At 32.9% G+C, this 17,275-nt stretch overlaps 1 protein-coding gene across 1 annotated transcript; it reads left to right on the forward strand.

The window, feature by feature from the left end:
• The first annotated feature begins 13,494 nt into the window (after window positions 1–13,494).
• Window positions 13,495–16,001, forward strand: LOC131158897 (WEB family protein At2g17940). Its single transcript, XM_058113834.1, has 2 exons — window positions 13,495–14,031; window positions 15,013–16,001. Exons 1-2 carry the CDS (start codon window positions 13,888–13,890, stop codon window positions 15,502–15,504), a joined length of 636 nt encoding a protein of 211 aa, XP_057969817.1. The 5' UTR covers window positions 13,495–13,887; the 3' UTR covers window positions 15,505–16,001.
• Window positions 16,002–17,275: the final 1,274 nt, after the last annotated feature.

The following is a 17,275-nucleotide window of genomic DNA, read 5'->3' on the forward strand; positions in this document are numbered from 1 at the left end:
ATCTTCAAGCTCAAATTTTACAAAAAATCATCACATATAATATACTTCCTCAAGCTGGATCACAAGCGTATATCTCCTATGCAGACTGCTTTGTCCTCTAGTGCTTGCTCAAAGGCAAGAAACTAGACTTACCAAGTCTTATGCTTCAATGGATGATATCTCGAGTGGAAGCACGAGAGGTCACCCTTCCCTGTGGAGGAATCTTAAACCAACTTTTTGCAAAACTCCAGGTATCCTCACCTTCTGATTTCTTTGTGAAATGCACCCATTATGACATTTTCATTCCACAACTCTCAAATTAATGGATTATGAGAAGTATAAGGATGGATGGATTCTAAAGGAAAGTGGAAGTCAAGTACGACAACCGCATGTTACTACTACTCCCGCGTGGTTTAATTCGTTCTATAAAAAATTCACCACTTTCAGTCAAACATGCAAACTGGGCTTCAATCCCTCCAAACCAACTTTTCTTCCCTTTAGGAAAATTACTCCTCACTTGATGAATGTTTAAGCCGAATTGAGAAATATTTAGCCAGTTCTTCTCGTACCGCTGATCCTATGGATATTAGTTCAGCTCCTGCAAGTGTTGATGGGAGTGATGATGAGGACTCCATAGAAGGGAGTGAGGATAATGATAAGGAAGGCATGGAAGAAGAGTATGGTTTAGAAGAAGAAGAAGAAGAAGAAGAAAAAGAAGAAGAAGACTCAGACGAAGAAGAAAGAAATGAAGAGGAAGAAGAAAGGAATGAAGAAGAAGTAGATTATCCTACTGCTGAAAACTGATGTTTTTGTACTTACCATTTGAAATCTTATAACTTTTTGACTGTAATTTGATATTTTGTATGAAAAAAATACTTCTTGGTTGCTTTGCTTGTATTGCTTTGTATGATCTGTTTCTTTCCCCTTGTTTTGAATAACGTTGAAAGGGGGAGAAATTGATAAAAGCAAAGATTTCATGTTAAGTATATATTTAGAAAGATGTCATGACATGGAATAGTACGTTAGGTATGTATTTAGAATATTGAAATGTTTGAGCTTATGATGAGTACATTATTTGCATATTGATTATCTTTGAATTTGACTTTGAGCATATTGAACATTTCCACATACTATATGTATTAGATGTCACATGCTTAAAATATTGAAAGAATACTTATAGCAAGGGGAAGCTTTTTCAAAGAAAGCCTCATCTTTGCTTCTCGTTTGTCATCATCAAAAAGGGGGAGATTGTTGGCCTAACTAGGCTTTTCAATCTTGTTTTGATGATAACAAATGAAGGATATTTTAACATGTGTTGTTAAGTGACTTTATTTCAGGATTAAGTAAAACTACACTCATGTTTATCATGGAAGCAAGCTGGTGTTGACCTTATAGGTCGCGCTCGGTTTTGATGATGACAAATACACCCAGAAAAAATATGGGTATAAGCCTAAGAAGGCTCCCCCTATCAATATGCATTAAGGGAAATCAAATTTTAACCCAATTTTTGCCTCTCCATCTCCCCTTTTTGGCAACAACAAAAAGGGGCCTAAGAGTTAAAAACTCTAGGCAATGGGTGAGTGTGATATTTATACATTATAAGTTTTGGAAAGTTTTTTAGAAAAATTTCGACAGAGTGCCGTTTGAAAACCAGACTTTCCAAAACAAATCCTGTATGAATAATAACCTGTTTGAGTTCTTAAATCCTAACAGTTTATCCACAACTACTCAAACAGTTCAGTATGATCAACGCATAGAATAGAGGTACAATGTTCAGTCATTCAAAAATATAATAGTCATACTTATGCACAAAGAATGACAAAGATAACCTCAGCAATTGAGCACACAAACAATATAACTGGTTATTAAAAGGTTCAAATGACATAACAAACATGCATCTCGATAATTCCATCAGGAGAAGATGGTTTTGTGATCTACAGTGATGCATCTCGGAAAGGGCTCGGGTGTGTATTAATGCAATAGGGGAAGGTCATTGCATATGCTTCTCGACAACTCAAGGAGTACGAGAAGAATTATCCCACATACGATTTGGAACTAGTAGCTGTGGTATTTGCACTAAAGATCTAGAGACACTATCTCTATGGTGAAAGGTGTGAGATTTTCACAGACCATAAAAGTCTCAAATACTTTTTAACCCAAAAGGAATTAAACATGAGACAGAGAAGATGGTTAGAATTAATCAAAGATTATGATTGTGCCATCAACTATCACCCAGGAAAAGCTAACGTGGTAGCAGATGCATTAAGTCGAAAGTCAATAAATGCGTTAGTCTCAGCCATGGTGACCCAACATCAAATTACGATGGACCTGGAAAGATTTGGTGTGGAAATAGTGGAAGGAAATCATCAAGCTATCATTGCTAATCTGGTAATCCAACAGACCTTACCGGAAAAGATTAAGGTTGCACAGATGGAAGATGCAGAACTAGTGAAGATTATGGGTAAGGTACAGAGTGGACTGAAGGGAGACTTTAACATCTCATACGATGGAGTTTTGAGATTCCAAACTAGATTGCGTGTGCCCAATGACAAAGATATCAAAAGAATAATCTTGGAAGAAGCTCATCGATCTATTTATACAGTGCATTCGGGAAGCACGAAGATGTATTGGGATTTGAGAGAGTCTTTTTGGTGGAATAACATGAAGAGAGAGATTGCACAATTTTTGGAACAGTTTCTTACTTGTCAGCAAGTAAAGGCTAAGCATCAGAGACCAGCAGGACCACTACAACCACTCCACATTTCTGAGTGGAAATGGGAGCATGTCTCAATGGATTTTGTAATTGGGCTACCTCCAGCACTCCATGGACAGAACGCCATCTGGGTGGTTGTTTATCGTCTAACAAAGACCGCTCACTTTATTCCAATCAAAGTTAACTACTCTATGACCAAGCTTGCAGAGTTATATGTTCAAGAGATAGTTAGACTACATGGCGTGCCCATGTTTATTGTATCAGATCAAGATCCATGATTCACATCACAATTTTAGAAGAGTTTGCAAAGAGCCATGGGATCACGACTTACTTTCAGCACAGCATTTCATCCTCAAACTGATGGACAGTCGAAGATAACCATTCAGATATTGGAGGATATGTTGAGAGCTTGTATACTGGATTTCAAAGGAAGTTGGATTCAGTATCTACCATTAGTTGAGTTCACCTATAACAACAGTTATCAGTCCAGCATAGAGATGGCACCGTATGAAGCGTTATATGGCCGAAAGTGTCGATCCCCATTATATTGGGATGAGGTTGGCGAACGACGAATTTTAGGTCCCGAGATTATACAAAGGACCTCTGAGAAAATTAAGCTCATTTGGGACAAAATAAAAACTGCTCAAAGTCGGCAAAGGAGCTATGCGAATACCCATTGGCGTGAGTTGGAGTTGAAGTGGGGGATAATATATTTTTAAAATTCGCTCCAATGAAAAGAATCATGAGGTTTGGGAAGAAGGGCAAACTAAGCCCCAGGTATATTGGACCATTCAAGGTATTGGAGAAGATTGGTCCAGTCGCTTACAGAATTGCCTTACCTCCTGCACTATCGAGGATTCATGATGTATTCCATGTCTCAATGTTAAAGAAGTACGTTCCAGACCCTTCTCATGTGATAAGTTATGAGTTATTAGAAGTTAGTGACACTCTATCATATGAAGAAGTACCAATTCATATTTTAGACAAGAAGGATCAGAAGTTGCGCACAAAGAAGATTTCACTGGTAAAAGTGCTATTTCACAACCATGACATTGAGGAAGCATCATGGGAACTAGAAGCAAATATACGTCAGAAATACCCACATCTTTTCGACGATAGCAGGATCAAGTAAAAGCACAACATTATACAAGGTACTCATTTAAATCTTTGTAAATTTCGAGGATGAAATTTTTATAAGGAGGGGAGGATGTAATAACCCAAGAAAAAAAATGAATAATAATAATAGTTAGTATTAAAACGAAAGTGTTTCTCTGTTAGGATCCTTGATTCCATGTTTGATGCCTAAGAAAGACCTTGTCTAAGCGAGTGCTCAGAGACCATTGTGGCTTAGTCGCTCCCTAGAGGGCGGCCTGGGTCAAAATGGAATTTCATAGTATAAAACAGGGTAGACACTATTTATATACGTAAATAAGTACATAAAATAATGATTTGACTGACATAATTTATATAAATATGTGATAAAATTATAATAATTTAGGTATCCTATGCGGGGCCCACAAGACTGTGTAGGGCCCACATGGGTTTCAAAGCAATGTAGAGGTTTACACGAGTCTCGAGGACGCATAAAATCGTATGAGGATTATTCGAGTTACTTAGGATCCATTTGGGTTTTGAAGTTGTGTGGGGCCCACAAGACCATGTGGGACCCACATGAATTTTTAAAATTCAAATTTAATTCTTATTCAAAAATAAATAATAAAATAAATGAATACTAAAAAGAGTTTAAAAGTAATAACAATAATAATAATAATGATTAAGAAAAATAATAAAATAATAAAATAATTAATTAACTAATTGATTAATTAATTAGGTAAGTAATTAATTAAAAATTTATTTATTGGGAATGATGGCAAGTACTCCCACATGGCCTCCATCCCCATCCCATACTCAACCCATACTTTGCCCATCCCTTGCCCATTCTCTAATTATAAAAAAATTATAACTTCACCTATCTCCCCATACTTTTATAAATTCCATTTCTTCCCCAAAATTTTCCTATAAATAGGAAGCTCTCAACCTTCATTTTTCACAACAATTTTCCAAGAAAGAGAAGGATTAGTGAGTGAAAGAATTTGTGGTGGAGAGAGAATTTTTGAGTAAGTTCTCACTCACCCACTCTTTCCGATCTCATTTCTTAGAGATAGTTATTGTATTCGTAGTACAAAGTAAAAAAAGAAGATAAGTAAATTTTGATTATGTTAGTTTTTTTTATTATTTAAAATTCATACCCGAGTTTATTTTGTAAGTAAATTTCAATTATGTTACTTAGTTCCATAAAATTTTCATGAGTTTATTTTTACGTATATTTAATTATACTAGTTCTATCTTTAATATACTTGCATTTATTTTTGGGTTAAGAAATGTTCTAATCCCCTCGCGTAAATTTTCAGAATTTCTTTCTATTAAAAAAAAATTATATATATATTTTTAACACAAAAATTGTGTAGCATGAGTTTATTTCTATGTTGCATTATTCATGAAAATATGAGTAAAGATGAGATTTTCACGAGATTATTTAAATTATATAAATTATAATAAGATGATTTTAAAACCCCTTATGGCAAAACAAGTTCAAAGTTAGAGATGCTCGGTATCGTAACTTAAAGTTTAAATGGATCAGAGTGCACCCACACTGTTTATAGAGTGATTATTTATGTTAATGGATTTCTCCTGAGTGCACACCTGGTTCCGGACCAGGACTTAATAAGGAAAATCTCACTTAATGTTTACATACGTTGATTTAGTTTGGTCGGCCAGCCAGCTAAGTCCAGTCTTCTGACTACACAACCCAGTCATGGGGGTAAACATGACTTACGACAAATAGGCCTAAGGGTGGTTTTTTACAATATATGTTTATACATATTTAATTACGTGTACAAAGTTACTGATGATTTGAAGGAAAAGTGTAAGTTTACATGAAAATGATCATTTTGGTACTTAAATGACGATCTAAGGAAAACATATAAGGAAAAGTATATGTATGTTTATCATTAAATATTTTTACAGTTTTAAAGTTAAAAATTTAATTTAACAGTTATAGTATATGATTATAAAATTTTACTGTTGTAATTGATGGTAAAAGTTTTATGTAGTAAATTTTAAATTTATATTTATTCTAAAAGCAATTTTGAAGTTATAGTATTAAATATTGTTTTACAAATTTTTTTTTAAAAGCTCATTTTGGCCACACACTAATAATAATCTTATTTACTTACTAAGCGTCGTCTCACTCCAATCATATTTTTATTTTAGATAACTCTGAAGAGCATGTTGGAAATCAGGCTTAGCAAACATGCAGGTGAGGATAGAAAAATAAAGATTGTTTAGAAATATTAGTATGATGTCAGATATTTATGCTTGTGTAATTTTTCTTCTTTTGAAATAAATGATTGTAATATGAATAATTAGTGCTCTGATTTAATAATAATTGAGTTTATTTACTTCCACTGTAAATCAATAGTAAAAAGTAAATATCCTAGACCCTTCGGGGGTTGGGGTGTTACCTGGCAGCTGTGGTATTCACACTAAAGATCTAGAGACACTATCTGTACGGTGAAAGGTGTGATATTTTCACAGATCATAAAAGTATCAAGTACTTCTTCATGCAAACGAAATTAAACATGAGACAAAGAAGATTGTTAGAATTAATCAAAGATTATGATCGTACCATCAACTATCACCCGAAAAAAGAAAACGTAGTAGCAGATGCATTAAATCAAAAGTCATTGAATGCATCAGTCTCAGAAATGGTAACCCAACATCAAATCATGATGGATCTGAAAAGATTTGGTGTGGAAATAGTATAAGGAAATCATCAAGCTCTCATTGCTAATCTGATAATCCAATCGACCTTACTGGAAAAGATTAAGGTTGCACAGATGAAAGATGCAGATCGAGTTAGTGAAGATTATAAGTAAGGTACAGAGTGGACTGAAGGTGGAGTTTAACTTCTCTAACATTGGGGTTTTGAGATTCCAAACCAGATTGTGTGTGTCCAGTGACAAAGATATCAAAAGAATAATCTTGGAAGAAGCTCATCAATCTCTCTACATAGTGCATCCAGGAAGCATGAAGATGTATCTGGACTTGATAGAGTCTTTTTGGTGGAATAGCATTAAAAGGAAGATTGCACAATTCGTGGAATAGTGTCTTACTTGTCAGCAAGTGAAGGCTGAACATCAGAGGCCAGTAGGGTCACTACTACCACTCCACATTCCCGAGTGAAAATGGGAGCACATCTCTATGGATTTTGTAACCAGGTTACTTCTAGAACTCCATGGGCAAAATTTCATCTAGGCAATGGTTAATTATCTAACAAAGACTACTCATTTTATTCCGATCAAAGTTAGCTACTCTATGAACAAGCTTGCAGAGTTGTATGTTCTAGAGATAGTTAGACTACATGACGTGCCCGTATCTATTGTATCAAATTGAGATCCATGATTCACATCATAATTCTGGAAGAGTTTGCAAAGAGCCTTAGGATCCTGACTTACCTTCAACACGACATTTCATCCTTAAACTGACGGACAATCGAAGAGAACCATTCAAATATTGGAGGATATGTTGAGAGCCTATGTATTAGATTTTAAAGAAGTTGGATTTAGTATCTGCCATTAGTTGAATTCGCCTATAACAATAGTTATCAGTCCATCATAACGATAGCACCATATGAAGCGTTATATGGTCGAAAGTGCCAATCCCCATTATATTGAGATGAGGTTTGTGAACAACGACTTTTAGGTCCCGAGATTATACAAAGGACCTCTGAGAAAATTAAGCTCATTCAAGACAAAATAAAATCTTCTTAGAGTCGGTAAAGGAGCTATGCGGATACTCGTCAGTGTGAGTTGAAGTTTGAAGTGGGGGATAATGTATATTTAAAAGTCGCTCCAATGAAAAGAATCATGAGTTTTGGGAAAAATGGCAAACTAAGCCTTGGGTATATTGGACCATTCGAGATATTGGAGAAGATTGGTCTAGTCACTTACAGAATTGTCCTACCTCCTGCACTGTTGAGAATTCATGATGTATTCCAAGTTTCAATGTTAAAGAAGTACGTTCCAGACCCTTCTCATGTGATAAGCCATGAGTCATTAGAAGTTAGTGATACTCCATCATATGAAGAAGTACCAATCCAGATTTAAGACAGGAAGGATTAGGAATTACGCACAAAGAAGATTCCATTTGGTAAAAGTGCTCTGGCGCAACCATGACATTGAGGAAGCATCATGGGAGATGAAAACAGAAATACGTAAGAAATGCCCACACTTTTTCAACAATAGAAGGATAGACTAAGGGCGCGACATTATACAAGGTATTTATCATAATTAAAAATTTTATTTAGCAAATTTCAAGGACAAAATTTTTATAATGAGGGGAGGATGTAATGACCCTAAAAATAGAAAACATAGTAATATAGGTTTTTACTTTGATGCACTACCCTAGTATAATAATAAAATAATAAATATGGTCAATACGAAAGTGTTTCTTTGTTAGAATCCTTGATTCCATGTTTGATGTCTAAGAACGACCTTGTCTTAGCGAGTGCTCAGAGACCATTGCAGTTCAGTCACTCCCTAGAGGTTGGTCTGGTCAAAATTGAATTTCATAGGATAAATAGAGTAGACATTATTTTTTACATGTATATAAATATAAAATAATATCTTTGACCAATATATATTGTTTAAATATATGATAAAATATATATAATTATTACATAATACATTAAGCCGCCTCGTGAGCAATCCCACATCTAGTGCATATGGGCTCATGAAGTTGTGTAGGGCCTATGTAGGGTCCACATGAGTCTCGAAGTTGTGTGAGACCGACAAGACTGTATAGGGCCCACATGGGTTTTAAAATTCAAACTTACTTCTTCTTTCATAATAATAATAATAATAATAATAATAATAATAATAATAATAATAATAATAATAATAATATTACCCCTTCTCATCCATGTCCCCCACTCCCTCTCTCTCCCTCTCCCTTTCCTTCACTCTTTCTCCCACATGCCCCCACCCCTTCCCATCCATGTCTTCCTATCAATTATTTTAAAAGATTAAAATTAAAATTTTGCCCCTCTCTCCACACTCTTAAAAATTCAATTTTCTTCCCCAAAATTTTCCTATAAATAGGATGTTAAGGATTTATACTGAAAAATATGCTTTATGTAATCAGTTTTAGTATTTATTGATAACTTCAATTATTCCATTTTAATGAGAATCATTGTGAGTAATGTTTGTCTAACTTTATTTATTTAATGACTATGCATGTGTTTCTTTTATTCTATATAGTAGGTGATTTAGTGTATAGAGTACAGATTATACACATAAGATTAGATCATCAGTTCTTATAGAAAATAAGTTTATTGTTCACAGTCTTAAATGAAATTGGACACACCATTGGTAGGGTTGTAGCACAAGGTTTTAATAGGTTTGTCTTGATTATTGGGAATGGTACAGTTCCAACTCCTTGTGCTAGTACACTTTGTATGTATTGAACAGGATCGTCTTGGGGTAATTGTTTTTATACTGACTATATAAAACAATTAATACCTAATGGTTGTTATGAGTGCTTATGTTCTTAATCCTGATATGATTATTAGATATGTGCATATAGTGTTTATTACTTTGATTCATAGGAAAGTGAGATTCTTTATCGATAAAAAAACTCAGTGAGTTGGGTGATGACATTATGCGTATGGTGAACATTAATTATTGATGGAATCCAAGTCCCAATATCTGGATTGATGATACCCCATTGAGGAAGCTTATAAGTTTTGATTGTGTCAAACCCTGCAGGTGGATTTTGAATCCGACACATCAAATAAGTTAAGTGGAAGGTCTCAGGGAATTAATATGTTAATTAATTAAATTGTCAATAATTTAATTTGATAGACAAGTATTTGTAATCTTTACGTGGAGAGATAAATAAGTATTTAATAATAAGAACTCGAAATTTAATTTTGAATATGTCACGGAGTGCAATTATAATTCTTTAATGGTGTTAATTATAATTAACGTAATTAAGGATGAATTCGGGTCGGATTAGGAATTCTTAATTACATGGGAAGCACTAGTCATATTTTCCCAGAGGTTCCTACTGTAACCTATATACACGTGCTCCATTCAGCAATTAGGGTTAGACGAGTGAACTCTCACAGACGTAGATATTTTTCGTAAGAGAAGAAAACCTTAGCAGCTGCTTACAAGCCCACTGTCTCAGGAGTAAGGTGTGTTCAAGGAATATAGTAGAAGATTCCTATTCCTCTTCAAGAGTTCATTTTCGTACTTGCAGATTTAGAATCAAAGCAGACAGATCTCACAGGTATAATCCTAATCATGAAATTAGGATTTGTATTATCATATTATTATTTTTTGGTTATCCGTATGCACTATAGCCGGATCTTAGTACTATTCCGCAAGTCTCTTCATAGAAAGCTCTCAACCTTCATTTTTCACAAAAAAAAATTCCAAGGGAAGAGAAAAATTAGTAAGTGAAAGAATTAGTGGTGGAGGGAGAATTTTTGTTATACTTAAAATTCTCACTCAACCACTATTTCCAATCTCTTTTTCAGACCATTTTAAAAAGTTAAGCAAGGGTAAGTAAATTTTGATTATGTTAGTTTTTTATTAAAATTTACCCGAGTTTATTTTTACGTGTATTTAATTATATCAGCTTTAATTTTATTATATTTGCATTTATTTATTTTTTGGTTAAAAAATGTTCTAATCCACTCGGATAATTTTCAGCATTACTTTCTATTCAAGAAAATATTTTTAACACGAAAATTGTGTGACATGAGTTTATTTTTACGTTGCATGTTTCATGAAAATATGAGTAAAAATGAAATTTTTCATGATATTATTTTAATTGCATAAATTATAATAAGATGTTTTTAAAACCCTTTATGGTGAAGAAAGGTCAAAGTTACAAATGCTCGGTACCATAACTTAAAATTTAAACGGATCAAAGTACACTTACATTGTTTATAAAGTGATTTTAATGACAGTGGATTTCTTTTAAGTGCACACCTAGTTCTGAGTGAGGACTTAATAGGAAAAATCTCACTTAATGATTATGTATGTTGATTTAGTTTGGTTAGTCGACTAGTTAAGTCCAGTCTTTAGACCGCACAATCTTGTTATGATGGTAAACATGATTTACGATTAACAGTCCAAAGGGATATTTCTACAAAGTAAAGAAACATGTGTATATTTATGAAAATAGGGTCGTATATTAAAAAGGGCATGAATGGTGATTTACAAGAAAGGTGTAACTTGTATGTATATGTGTTAACAGTTGCATTTTTATAATTACGTAATTATATATGTATATATGCATTTATATATATATATATATATATATATTTATAGTATGTTTACCGTTTATATTTATAGTTGTAGTTACAGTTATAAAAATTTACATATTATATTTTTATTACAGTTTATATTTACGGTTACAATTGCAAAGATTTATAAATGTCTTTATGATTTTTATTTCAAATACATGTTAAAGTTATAAAAATTGAAGATTTATTGGTATGAAATTTTGATGCAATCAAACTCATCTTAGCCACACACTAATATAACTTTATTTACTTACTGAGCGTCATCTCATCCTAATCATAAATTTATATTTCAGATAACTTTGAAGAACATATAAGAAATCAGGAATAGCAAGTGCATGGGCGCTGATTAGAAAGAGTTGTTAGGATAAATATTGATGTAATGTTAAATGGTTATGTTTTAAATGGTTTTTTTTTTTTTTTGGTTGATATTGAAGATATTATTGTAATAAGATCAATTAGTACTCTAGTAATAAAAATAATAATTGAGTTTTATTTGCTTCCGTTGAAAAATTATATTTAGGAACCCATTCGAGTACAAATTTTTACATGGTTTAGACACGTAAAAAGTAGGTCATATAGTGCACTAGTGAGAAGAGTGAGTTAGTTATTGTGAGAGGCAGTAGAACGGTTAGGGGTAAACTTAAAATAATTTGAAATGTGATAGTAAGTAAGGATTTAATAGTCCTCAATTTGTCGAAGGAAATACTCCATTATCGCATTAATTGACAGAAAAAAAAGATTCATATAGTTAAGCCCACCAAGTAGGACTTAAGACTTGATTTGTTGTTATTGTTGCTATTGTCTGTTTTATTTCAACTTTCATGTCTAAGTTGAAATTTGTAAGTCATTTTATTGGCTTTGTTTTTAAGTTCATAATTTGAATTTAATTTAAAATATTCAATTTTTTTTTTTATAAAATCTTATATATATATATATATATATATATATATATATATATATAAACACACACACATGTTATGAAATTAAAGAGATCATATTTTTTGGAAAAGTTACACGTCCTTGAAATTTTATTAGATTGCACTTCAACGACAATAAAAATAAGTCTTTAGTCCCACTAGATGAGGTTGATTATATGAATCATTTTTTGTCAATTCACCCAATCGAGAGTATTTTCCTTCTCTAAGTTAAAAGTTATTAAATCTTTTCTCACTACTTCATTCTAGGTTATTTAAAATCTACCACCGCCCCCTTTTAATACTAGAAATATTAACTAACTCATTCTTTCTCATATGTGCACTATTAGGCATATGTTTCGAATGTTTGAATCATCTAAAAGCAGCCCCCTACTTATCTTATTTTCAACTGGTGCTATCTTTAGTTTATTCCATATATGTTCATTTATTAATTTATCATTTAATATTATACCTCCTATCCACCTTAACATTTGCATTCCGAAAATTTCTTCTTTTTGTACACATTTCTTAATTGTCCAATATTTTGATCCTGCATAAAGGATGACTAACCTTATAGTCTTCTCATAAAACTTTTATTTAAGTTTTAAGGGTAATACTATAGTCACACAACACGACGAATGCATTCCTCCATTTTACCCAACTTATTTAGTTTTATATATTGTATTACATTTTCTTTAATTTCCCTTTTCGCTTGCATAAATAGATTGCATTACTCTCATTAATTTAATTTTTATAGTTTGACCCTTCATTGTTACTTTGATGTAAACAATAAAGGTTAAATTTTAGAGTATGAAATGTAATTTGGTGAAGTGATGGGAAGTTGGGTTGTAACTTTGAAGAGCTAAGAATATAATGAAAAATTGTAATAATATTTAAAATTAAAATTATTTTTTAAAAAATAATTAAATATTTTTATTTACTTTAATTTGTAGAGAGCACAAGAAAAGAATGATGTAGAAAAAATAAAGATAAAAATATTTTTCTTGGCTCTATTTGAAATTTAAAAACATATAAAAAAATACGCTAAATATGATTAAGAAGAAAAGTCAAAAAAAAAATCAAATTAAAAAAAATTAATTTTATACATCATTAATATTTAATATTTAACTATATTAAAATAAATTTTATTTTAAAAATAAAATTTCCCCCTTATTTTTTTCTTCCTTTTTCCAAACAAAATTTTGATGAAAGGTTGGAGCAGATTATGATAAAATCAAAAGCCACTGTGTAATTCCATTCCATCACCCCAAAAGCAACGTAAGCTCTGGGTTTTGGCACACCCGCTAAGGATTTTGGAGTTTTGCAGTCGGCATCAGATGATGATGATGATGATGGTGGCCGTGGGATCCACCGGCGAGAGGTGCGCCGTCGCAATCAAAGGTGGGCGCCTCCACGTCGGCTCTGTTCCTTCCCAAACTATATATATATATATATATATATATATATATATATATATATATATTTTTTTTTTTCTGGCCGCCAAGTCCAAATCGGATTGAAACGGTAACGGACGAGACCCTTCAACCACCGGCGGTCACTCTCCATTAACAGATTTCCAGTGAAGTGGACGCGAAGAAATTTACCCATAATTAATATCTCATTAATAACCCCCCCTCTCCCTCTCTCTCTCTGGATCCTTTGCAGCTAGATGACCGCCCACCCCAGCCCCCATTACTAACGACCAGCCTCCATCTGGTTTCGATCGATATATTCCTCTGTATCCCTTGCTTTATATTAATAGAATCTTTTGTCGCTTTTCCTTACTCCATTGGCGGTAATTAATTGGCATCATCTATCGCTGTTGTGTGGCCGTCCGGTGACTCGGTGAGGGACTTAAAGAGTATACATATATAGGGGAAGGCAGGTGGCCGGCGTCGAATATCATGGAGAGATCAGAAGAGGGAGTGGTGGTGATCGGACGGGCAGAGATTGACACGCGCGCCCCCTTTCGCTCCGTCAAAGAAGCCGTTTTGCTTTTCGGAGAGAGAGTTCTGGTTGGGGAAGTCTATGCCCAAAAGCTCAAAGAGGTTCTCTCTCTCTCTCTCTCTCTCTCTCTCTCTCTCATTCATGAGGTTTTAAAGCTGCCTTTGTTTTCTTAACTTGGCTAGGTTAAGTTGAAGCTAAAACACTCCTCATTTGTTTGCTACACAATAATGGGATGTTTATAATTTTATAATTTTATCATATAATTTTTTAAAAATTTTATTTAATTTTTAGTTCATTTTATTCTTATAAATTAGTTTATATTTTCTGTAATAATCATGTAATTAAAATATGTGAAAAGAGTGTTATAATAAATTTACATGGTATAAAATGATCAGTCTTACTGAGTCCTAACTAACAATTATTAAGAAATAAATGACTAAATTGATCTTTTATTTTTTATTTTTTAGTTATATATTATTTTTTTCATTAAGGATATTTTAGTATCTTAAATGATAGTTTATTTTTTATAGATAATAATTCAAATAGAAAACATAATAACTACTATACTGGTCCAATATAGTATATTTAGTCAAATCTAGACCTATAACAAATAATTTGACCTATAATACTTAGAAAAACTATTAGATATTGTATTTTGGTGCAATTTATAAGGGATAATATGAAAAATGAGTAAAATTTCAATCTCTCTCTCTCTCTCTCTCTCTCTCTCTCTCTCTCTCTCTCTCTCTCTCTCTCCTTTGGGTTTAATAATCCACAAATGCTAAGATCTTAGCTTGATGTTTGGATTTAGGGTCCCCTTAACTTGTCTTATCCTAAACTTTCCCTAACCTACAATGTAAATGCAATAACTTTGGGCTCTTGGATGCTTCCATGTATAGCTTATGGCTAATAGTCTTTTTTTCTTCTTCTTTTTCTTTTAAAGAGAAATCTAATAGGCATTTGAATATATTAGAAAAAAAAAGTATTTTTCCACTCATTCTAAGCCATAATTAATATTTATTGCAATTTTAGACAAACAAAAAAATGTTCCTTTATTTGATTTGTCCATTTCTATTAAGTAGATGCGAACTACAAGTGAAAGTGGAAATGTTCAATCCAAAATTCAAACAGTAACGACCGAGTTGGAAGAGACAAAGCAAAGCCTGCAAAAGGCTAGAGAAGAAGGCATCCTAATGGCAAATTGTCTCAAATCTCTCAAAGATGAGCTTCAACAAACAAAGACCGAACTGCGACAATTGAAAGCCATTAGAGAACTTGAAAAGGAAACAGCAATAATGGATCCTGAAATTGAAGAACTCAAGTTCATTGAAAATGCACCAAGCAAGGCGCAAACTAAAGTAGAAGTCGAGGAGTCAGATATTCAAAAGAAGAGATACGTCACTTTTGCTAGTCCCCCTTCCCTAGCCCAGGTCATTATAAACCATGATCACGAAAGTGAAGCTCCTATGCAAAAGAAGGATAAGAAGAAGCCTATAGTTCCTATAATTGGAAGGATGTTCTCCAAGAAGCACGGAAGCAACAAACGACAGTCGCCAAGAGTAGGAGGCCCTTAATTAGGGTGGTTTGGGGGGGGGGGGGGAGTAAGGACATATTTAGTGTGAAAAATATATTTTTAAAATTTTTCAAAGAATTATAAAAAAATTCATGTTTCTTTTTAATTTTTCAACTTTTGCATAAGAAACTTGGAAAGCATCTCGCTATTATTTTCCAAGTAAATGTAAATGTTGAAAAACTATAAAACAAAGAAGCATTTTTGTAATCCTTTGAAAAAAAAACTGAAAAATAAAATATGTTTTTCACAACTACATATGTCTTAAACAATTCCTTCGTAAATGGACTTACGTATGCAAATTCTATAACGCAGCTAGAGTTTTTCAAGGATGCTCATCACATGCTTAAACATGAGAAATGTTTTTGTGAAGAAACGCAGAAGCACTTTACAGTAGCTTATGAAGAACATCCTTGAAGAAGACTATTTCTTACAATCCTTTATTATGAACCTCTTATGAAGATACCAATAATTGAAAGTGCATGTGATTGATATCCCCCATACTTATGTGTTCATACTTCATTTTCATTTTACATTTTTTTATAGAAAAAAAAATATCGATTCCCTTGATTTTGTAATTAGTCAAGAGAGAAAGTAGTGGGCTTGGGCTTGGGCTTGGGCTTGGAATCATATATATGATGTTGCATGTAATGGTTTTTGGCATGAATTGTGAGAGGAATATAAATGCAGGAGCTTTGATGTTTGGAAAAAGGGAGCATTGGAGCCTCTGTATGTACCTTGAGTCATTTTTTATTTTTATTATTTTTTTTGTAAAAAATTTCAATTGAGATTGGGGAGTCAATCTCACACACACACATATATATATATATATATATATATATGGGGATGGGCCAGAATGCATGCCACGTGTGCGTTGGAAATTAGAGAGGGTTGGCATGTAGTCAACCTGTGTCCGACCGACAGCAAACCCAATTCAAAGTGCAGATGTGCTCATTGACATTGTCTTCTGTCTCTCTCTCTCTCTCTCTTAAAACAGGGGAGGACTTCAATTTGCTTTTACAAAAATAAAATAGATGAAAGACAAATTACAAAATAGAGCTAATATGGATTGGTGGGTGGGCAGATGGGTGCAGTAGTAGAAGCTATTACTCTACCCTATGTACACAGACAATGGAACATATTATAAAATAAATTATTAATTAAGATGTGTCCGGGGGCACATGTACCCATGTGAACTCTCTGCAACATACATATATACACACATGTGCAGACAAAAATTTTGTATACCTCACCCTCTCCCAATTATTAACTTTCTTCTTCACTCTACTCTCCAGCTAGCCGTCATCCATATATCGGCTCAGCCAGCCTGAGCCTCCATCTATCGTATCAGCAGCCTCACCTCATACTTATATTTATATTAATAATTAATACAAGCATCGTAAATTAATACCTTCAAAATACTTTAACCCAAAGGTTGTCCAGAAATAATTTTCAATGAAATGTAGACCTGTTATCGCAAAGGGTTTTAAATGTCAGAATTTTAAAAAAAAAAAAAAAAAAAAAAAAAATTTAAACTAATTTGAAAATATTTAGTACCACATATTCTATTATTTTGGTTTATTTATTTATTTATTTTTAAAATTTTCAAAAACATAAAAAGGTTTACTAATTTCCAAGCGTATAACTTTATTACTGTTTGAGACAAGGAGCTTTTTATTGTGCCGGACACCCTACTTGTGTCAAACACCAATACTACAATTATTGTTATTGAATATATAAGAAACTAAAGTAATGCAAAAACAAATAATAAAACA

Source organism: Malania oleifera, chromosome 1 (genome assembly GCF_029873635.1).
Source record: "Malania oleifera isolate guangnan ecotype guangnan chromosome 1, ASM2987363v1, whole genome shotgun sequence".
In the NCBI taxonomy this organism is placed as follows: domain Eukaryota; kingdom Viridiplantae; phylum Streptophyta; class Magnoliopsida; order Santalales; family Ximeniaceae; genus Malania; species Malania oleifera.

What these genes read in the sequence shown, in the direction of transcription:
- LOC131158897 (XM_058113834.1), top strand. Translation starts at nt 13,888, where the DNA reads ATGGAGAGATCAGAAGAGGGAGTGGTGGTGATCGGACGGGCAGAGATT. An exon ending in ATGCCCAAAAGCTCAAAGAG is followed by an intron (nt 14,032 to 15,012) that starts GTTCTCTCTCTC and finishes TCTATTAAGTAG; the next exon opens with ATGCGAACTACAAGTGAAAG.